Genomic DNA, 8875 nt, shown 5'->3' with positions numbered 1-8875 from the left:
TTCAAAGGGAGGGAATATAAGAGGAAGAAAAATATTGATTTAATAAATCAAGGAATTATAAAAGGAGGGAAAAGTTGGCAAAATTGGATGGAGTTTTATGTTTAGACGGAAAAAGTTGGATTAAGTTAAAAAAATGGCGAGTAAAACTTTAAATCTCCAAAATACCCTTGGAGTTAACAGAAAAAACAAATGGAATGACCAAAGTGATATGTGATGATAAAGTTCGATGACCAAAATGAAGTTTTTAAAAGTTGGATGACCAAAGTGTCGAGCGAGCCATAGTTCGATGACCAAAGTGATATTTCTGCCATATATATATATATGGGTCATGATTACTAACTATATATATAGCTAGAGTAGTATACTACAGTACTACTGTTGGTTCTGGAACAGCCAAAAATGACACAGGCCTATATGAGCATAGGTTTGAGCTGGTTTCTGAGTTGGAGGGTCACGACCGAAATAGCTCCACCAATGAATTGTTGGCCTATGAAAATAGCCGGCGCACTTGGCTCGCATTTCAACTGGTCTCAAATTGTTAGGGGTAGCTGGTAACATGAAAATGACCCAATATAATTACACGTTTGCATATAGAACATATAAATCGGAACCTAGATAAAAGTCGTCATCTGTTAGATCTAATGTCATTTATCAAATGTCAATGTACCTACGGAAAACATTTACACAGACCAATTCGTTATCGAGAGGGGACAATTGCTAATTAAGAAATATTTTAAGGACATGCATTGGCATATTCACCGGGGAGAAAAATAGTAGGAAAGATTCTTGCGTACATCAGTCATACCACGTGGCGGTGTGGCTGACTAATTAGAGCCCTAGCAAGGGGATATTTTAGGTATTTCATTTTTAAAAAGTAAAGATAGTTTTAGAAAAGAAAGAAAAAATTCTGGTTTTTTACTGATAAGCTGCACCGCCAAGTTGTATGGCTGACCTTATACAAAAAAATTTCAAATAGTAGAAATGCATGATTCCAATCAATCCTTGACACGCGTATACGCAATTAAGCCATCTAGGGGTTCTATCAAATATAGATTCTAATTTGCTGAAGTGGAGAAGTAAGATGGGTCTAATTGACCAAAAGGGAAAAGATTCTCTAATTCAGTCGAAGCAAACCGAAAGGGAAGAGATTTTGGAGGATCAAATATGCTTTCATTTGTCTTTAATAGAGAGTCATGATATTATTTCAGGATATTCTCTAGGTGCCTATTGTAGTCAGGGGTTTAGACTCAATGTTCCCCCATTGTATTCGACAGTTTCATTAATCAAGACTTGAGGGCAGCCGCACCGGCCCTTTATTTACACAAAAAAAAAAAAAAGTAAAGGCCCATGCCCTTCTCCTAATCAATCCACGTGATTTCCCGTGCAAGAAAGGAAATCGAAGATATGACGCAAAGAGCCCACTTACACCTTATCAACAATGGGGAAGAAATGCCACTAGCTAGCTAGCTAATATATACAACTAGAATATGTGGTTCTTTAATTATTAAAGTGGCTAGCTATTAAAGTGGCTAGCTAAGTAGTATAGTCAAACTTAAATCATTAAACACTTAAATTTATCATATAATTACGAATTTTCCTTAGCTACATTCATCTGGTATTCATACATTAGTCTGACCAGCAGTAGACTAACTTTCTATAGACTGGTAGACAACAATTCATATCATTACGGAACGTAACTAATTAATTTGCCTTTGTTTGAAGTTAATCTATCACTATTAAGGAATTCATGTATTAATACGCTAATGCAACATAAACTTTTCCTTAATTTATTGATTTTTTTTTCTTCTTTTTTCATTTAGTGTCTTCTTTTCAATTGTACCGTTGTATATATTTTGCTCTCAACTCCCTCATATATAGTAAGGAAAAGAAAAAAGAAAATTTTCTTCCAACCATTGCATCATTGGCCAATTAACAAAAATAAAGAATTTGAAGGAAAAATATCCTTGTAAGGATTTAAGAGATATTTCTTTAGGTAATGGTACAGGTTAAGAATTCTTCGTTAACGTACGTTAATTCCTCCACATTCTAATATATTTTTCTAGTCATGATCCATGTCAAGAGCATAATATGCATATCTGTAACTAGTTTTGAAATTAGGACGCTCAGCATGCATGCAAATAAAAGATATTTCTACAAAGTTTGATTTGTCTGCAAATACGTTTAATCACACAACTAATCATGATGATTGATTTCATGAACCTTATTCCTGATGGAGCTAGTTCAATCATATCTACCTTGTAAACCATATTAGAATAGTATTCTTACTTTCTTAGGACTTTGTGAGAGATCGAAAACGACTATCAGTTTATATGAAAGATATCGAATATTGTGGGTGGAAGAATGTCAATTTCATTCATTGGCTAAACATCACAACCCAGTGTGTATGTCATTACACACACACACACATATATATATATTCTATCCAGAGCGGAGCTCCGCTTTGAAATTAACTTGTAAAGTTCGAGTTTTTGGTCACTTTTCGGTCGCACATCCACATCTCGACTGTTCAGTTTTTAGGTACTAGTGTATAGATCATCTCTGCAAATTTTCAGCCAAAATGATGATCGTTAAGGCATTGGTAACTACCTTAAAGCTAGTACATTTCAGGTTGACAGATTCAGTCCGTCCATTGGTTTAAGCCAGTTAAACACCTTAACGATCATCAATTTAGCTGAAAATTTGCAGAGATGATCTATACACTAGTACCTAAAAACTGAACGGTCGAGATGTGAATATGCGACCGAAAAGTGACCCAAAGCTCGAACTTCACACATTAATTTCAAATCGGAGCTCCTCTCTAGATAGGATATGTGTGTGTGTGTGTGTGTGTGTGTGTGTGTGTGTATACTCTTGATCAGGTGCAGATATCCGTACCTAACCAAAAGGTACAGATTTCCGGTTTTTACCCAGCTTTTGATCACACATTTACATCTTAACCATTCAGTTTTTAGATCCTAATGTGTAGATCATCTCTACAAATTTTCAGCCAAATTGATGATTCAGTTAAGGCATCCAAAACTACAATTTACATGAACGAACCGGAACCATTCCTGTTCATTGTTGTAAATTGCAGTTTTGAATGCCTTAACAATCATCAAATTGGCTGAAATTTTGCAGAGATGATATATACATTAGGACCTAAAAGCAAAACGGTTAAAATGTAAATGTGTGATAAAAAAATGAGTAAAAACCGAAAATCCGTACCTAAGTAAAAGGTACGTGAGAAGCCCTATATATATATATATATATATATATATATATATATATATATATAAACTTTAATTAGCTTTAATAATTAGGATGTTGTTTTCGTCTGTACCATACAGTTCGATCATCTTCACGTGGCTCCCCATCCATATTTTGTTGTCGTCTCAAAGTGGTAATATGTGGATGCCGCGGCATCTTTTAATCGGGACTTTGCATATATATGCATGCATGCAACACGTGTGTACTCATATATAAGTGTGTCCTCCTCACCGAATCAGCTTCACTCAATTTCTAGGGCATTTAGCTTCACATATTCGAGTAATGGATTTAGTACTATTGGATTGGACAACTCGCATCTGGGTTATTACCTTTTTTTGTTTGCTATAATTGTTTCACTTTATTTGGGGATCGAAGAGCTCTAGTGAAACATTAAGCATCTATATATATCGATCTATATCTTAATTCGAATTCTCACGACAAAACTATGGAGGAGAGTTTGATTCTTGCATTCTAGCTTACAATCTGTACTAAGTACCAACTGATATGTATATCAAAGCTTTAGAGGGGAAATATATTTTACCTCTAAGTACGTACAAAAATATTTGAGTCCACCAATAATTGCTTGAGAATTTGAAATAAACCAATATGCAACGGGAAGGTAGAAGGAAGATAGACGAAGTGGTGTTAGCTCAGTGGTTAGAGCACCCACTACCTATGTACGAAGTCATGGGTTCGAGTCATCACGGGAGTAGGAGTGAAATCCTTTAATCCTCTTTTATAAAGAAAAAAAAAAGTAGAAGGAAGATATATAATGGAACCCAAAGAAAACACAAAAATAGATAGGCAAAATGTTCAAATATATGTATCTGTTATGTGTATATAATGGCTTCAGACTAACATTTTATTCAAATTTTACGTTGATATTCATACTTGGTGTTCTTTCAAAATCTTTTATATGGGACACTATAAAAATTTTCATCTAGAATGTCAAACTTTGCCGTCACAAGTTTAGTGTAAACTGTACTGGGGGTTCTCTTTCAGTCTTTTGAGAACAGCATTCCCCAGTTTGATGTAGTCTTTTTTAGAGTTAATCAAGAAAATAACTTCTTTACTGCTTTTCAATCAAAAAAAGAAAAGAAAAAAGAACTGTGCCGTCACCATATGCATGTAACTTCTAATTTTGTAGTTATATTTCTCATGAGGATTAATTTGGATTCATGTCCTCCACTCTTAAATGCATGTATGGTCTATGCTGTATTGAATTTAATGGCTCTCTCTATGTTGCATTAACCCAAAAAAGAAAAAGTTCTTTACATATCACATAAATATACAAAATCCATCAGAAACGTGCCAGTAGTAATATTATAGTTCTCAACTTCTCATTTTAGTATTGATTTTACCAGTAACCGAAAGAAAAACACAGAAAGAGCCTCAACGGCCAAAGAGGAAATTCAAAAAAAGAGGCTCTTCATTAATACATAGAACCCGTTTATCAATATCTATAGAAGTCAGTCGCATATATATGCCTAAAGCAACACTACTAGTTGTTCCAAATCCATATAGCTTTTGCCCTCATGAGCAACGGCACAAGCTTATTCTGCATATGGAGACTCATCACCGTATTCGTACCACCGATAAACTGTTGCCCTATGAATACAGCAGGTACACTCGGCCTGCACCCGAGCTGCAGCAGCGCCCTTTCGATCTGCTGCCCGTTCGGCATTTGATCGAGCTCGTACACCGTAGGGTTTGCCCCAAAGTCGTACAATAATGTCTTTATCGAGTGACTCATGCAGCACGAACTCTTGCTAAAGATCACCAACGGCTTCTCGTCCACCAACCTTGCCACCATGTCCATCTCTAACTTGGAGCTGAGAGAATACTTAGAAGTTTGTAGTAAGCAGTAGTATACTAGTATTTGTAGAGCTAGTGAAGTAATTAAGTGAACTAAAGGTTTTTGGTTGATGATGTTCATTATGGATAGCAAGGTCTATTTATAGGGGGTTGATATTCAGTGTGCTGGCAAATGGTAATTGCATTATTTTGAGAACTTTAATATCCACACAAAGAACAAAAGAAAAGCTTAGCTAGCTTAAAGATACCATGATATCATGTAATCTGATTCCCAAAATACCCTTTATGATCATTGCTTTATAGTAACCTCATTGGATAATGACAACATCCTTCGTACGTAACTTCGTACGCAATGTTACGTATGTGACCAGAATTTCGGCAATTGAGGGCATTGGAAACGCTCATGAATATTATATGGAATAAATAGTGAACAAGTCGGCATATACATTACATGGTAATTAAATGTGCAAATTAACTGTGTAAGAGTGAGGGATCTCTGGGAACCAAATTTACCCTTAAGGTACCTCAGTGATCTAGAGGATATCATGTACCGTCTTTGTTTAATTTGTGTCCCCCCCCCCCCCCCCCCAAAAAAAAGGAGGGATTTTTGGTACTATATATAATGTATGTTATTGATGCAGATCATTATTTTGACTTTTTGAGGATGCAAATCCTACCACTTTGGAATCGATCTTTAATTTGTACGAGAAATATGTACAATAAAAAATTTAGAATATTTTTTTTTTAATGAAAGAGTTGGTTATTTTTTCCTAACAATTAAAGTCGATAAATATTCATTAAAAAGATCTAGTACGGTGTAACAAGATCTAGGCTCATTAAGTGAAAGCATGAGTTAGGATAGTTTGGTATTTCTCTTCATATATTCTGGAGCATCTAGTTAAGTGGAGAAAGAAATTGGGGTTTATCCCACGGATAGAGATCGAGCAACAAGATTCGCATCCAGCAGCCTCTTCAACTCGACACGCAGCTTTTAGCGTATATAAAGTCAAAGAAAATAGAAGAAAATATGAGATATTTATTAAATAAGTAAAATGTGCCTGAAAAAAAAAATTATACTTTTGCAAAATGTCTACCCTATTTATGATGCCACTTGGGTTGATCAAGATTCTAATTTAGGGTTCGATCTTATTTTATAATCAAACATTGATTGCTCGTGGCAATTCGATCTGTATGCATCCAAGAGGTGATATCAACCAATATTTAGGTTGATAATGGATTCTAACATGGATTTTGATCGATTATAGAATAAGGTTCCTAAAAAATATCGATCACATGATGTGTAAAAGCTCTTTGAGCTTTGGCTATACAGTATATGGATTATTTGATTGGTTTCTGTAAATAGTTACTCCGGTTTTGAGCATATACAGTTGACAAGGACAAAGCCAAAACAAGGAATTTGGGTCTATTCTCTCCATCACCAACATGATCTCAGCTCATACAGAATAAATTTAAGTGGCAAGCAATATTCGATCTCTTGGCCATTGCTAAAGTGTAGAGACATATTATATAGTTACAGTGATTATATAGTTAGGGTTATATGCGGGGATCCATTTGAGATAATTACCAATAACAAAATTTTAATTATATTATACTTTTTCTTTCTCCTTTTTTTCCGTCATTTTGGAAATTATGAATGAATACATCAGAACCTCCATTTCTTTGTTTAAAGTACATAACTACATACTAGAGAATGACTTTGTTTCTTCGTCAAAAAAAAAGAGAGAGAGAGAGAGAATGACTTTATTTAGATTATCAATGCATAAGCCTCGCGGATAATATTCCATACAGGCATATTAGAGTAAAGAAATTGAATGGGAAACCCGGAATATCTAGAGATTTCAGGAAATACGAGGGTGGTTCTTGGCATCACCGAGATGAAGATCTTAGACTACTTTGTTTAATACTTTTACATATTCTGTTTTGGAACTCTAGCTGCTTATAGATATAGTTTCTTTACTTATCTAAATGGGGTGAGACCTAAACGATCCCAAATCGCAAGCCAGATCTTTCTTAGGGTCTTAGCCTCTTGGCAACTAGCACAGACAAGTAGGTTTTTAGCTGGCAATGATATAGGGCCTCAATGAGGCCTAAGATTTATGGCCTCAAATCCTAGGTATCATGCCATGTCAACAAATATAAATTTTATTTTTTAATTTCACATAATATATCTTGCCACATCATACTATTGCAACACCAACTCTACCCTTTTATACTTCCTTTTATATGTTAGGGGGTGAATTACTTACAATAATGAATTTAATTAGGTGACGAAAAAAAAAGATAAGCTATTAATAATGTCTACAAATTCTTTGACCAATATTTTTCTTAATTTAATTAAATTCTTTCCTATAATTTTTCTTTCCAAATAGTATTAATATATTGAATTAGGTGTCAAGAAATAGGCATTAACTTTTCTTTCCAAACATTGATTAATTTCATCCAAAAAACTAGCATTAATAAATTGATTTTGGAAAATACATATGTCTAAATTAAGAGGTAAGAAAAAATTTCATGTTAGTAGCAGCCATTAATTATCATCTACAATCTAAATATATTGGGGAAAAAAATAAAAATAAACTCAAATATAACATTTAAACCCTAGCTACATAAAGAGAAGAAATGAACAAAAGAATATATATATATATATATATATAATTGTATGAATTTCACACTATATATATTTTCAAAATTTACAAGAATCCAACAAAGGTTGAATTCATATACATGTGTTAAGCAAATCTATTGTGATCGAATGTATGTGCAAATCCATTGACTGAATTACATGAAAATTTTCTATTCTTGATTGGAGAAAAAAATTGTTATTGAAATCTAAGCATGAGTATAATGAAAAGAAAAAATGCAAAAACAAAAAAAAAACTAAAATATTTTTTAGAAAGCCAAAATAACATAGTCATTAGATTTTAGAAGGATAAAATTGTATTTTTCTCAAGAGTTACATAGCATGATTTGACAAATAGTTAATGTGTGTAGGTGACATGGCATGACACCTAAGATTGAGGCCATAAATCTTAGGCCTCATTGAGGCCATAAATCTTTTTCCATATTGATTTCTTAGGGTTCAATTTATTCTGAAAGAATAAGGATGAATAAAGAGTGATTACATTCTTTCTATTTATGTAATGGTGAACCAGAAATGAAGAGAAAAAGAGAGGAATTACATTCTTTTTCTACTGTAAGTCTACAATAGATACATGCCAAGAGTTTCAACTCCATTCAGTTTTGGAGTTTAAAAAACCATTTGCATTATGGAATTTCCAAAGCCATGAGTTAATTATCCTGATTTGGTGAACTATACTTCTATTTGGGGGGGGGGGGGGGGGGGGGGGCTTATATATATGGATGGGTGGCTTTTATAGTTTCAATTTGAGTTAATTGTGCATAGAGATATCTATTATTATTATTATTTATCTTTTATTTTTATTTTTAATCATAGAGATATCTATTAAGACCGAACACAACACGGATTAAATTTATTACAAAACAACAGTACAAACACAATATAACCCAAACATGTGACAATGAAAATGAGTTCAACATGACTTGAGCATGATCTAGGTCAAGCATAGTACCGACACGAAATGTAAATAGATTGGGTGGTGACAAACTTTTTGGCCATTTAACATAAAACAATACGAACATGACACGGATCCGGCAAGATATAAGCTCGAACACCACTAAATGAGCTTGCCCAAAATTGTCACGACGATACTTTTCTATAAACACACATTCAAATTTTCCAACAAACCTGTAA

At 33.8% G+C, this 8875-nt stretch overlaps 1 protein-coding gene across 1 annotated transcript; it reads right to left on the bottom strand.

Annotated features, from left to right (window-relative positions):
* Nucleotides 1-4558: 4558 nt before the first annotated feature.
* Nucleotides 4559-5181, bottom strand: LOC112168804 (monothiol glutaredoxin-S6). Its single transcript, XM_024305724.2, has one exon. It carries the CDS (start codon nucleotides 5084-5086, stop codon nucleotides 4769-4771), a length of 318 nt encoding a protein of 105 aa, XP_024161492.1. The 5' UTR covers nucleotides 5087-5181; the 3' UTR covers nucleotides 4559-4768.
* Between the last annotated feature and the right edge of the window lie 3694 nt (nucleotides 5182-8875).

The sequence above is a fragment of the Rosa chinensis genome, chromosome 6 (assembly GCF_002994745.2).
Source record: "Rosa chinensis cultivar Old Blush chromosome 6, RchiOBHm-V2, whole genome shotgun sequence".
NCBI lineage: Eukaryota > Viridiplantae > Streptophyta > Magnoliopsida > Rosales > Rosaceae > Rosa > Rosa chinensis.
Note: the sequence above shows the minus strand (reverse complement) of the source record. Positions and strands in the feature narration are given on the sequence as shown.

Bases quoted from the DNA above. Each gene is read 5' to 3' on its own strand.
- LOC112168804 (XM_024305724.2), bottom strand. From the start codon at position 5,086: ATGGACATGGTGGCAAGGTTGGTGGACGAGAAGCCGTTGGTGATCTTT.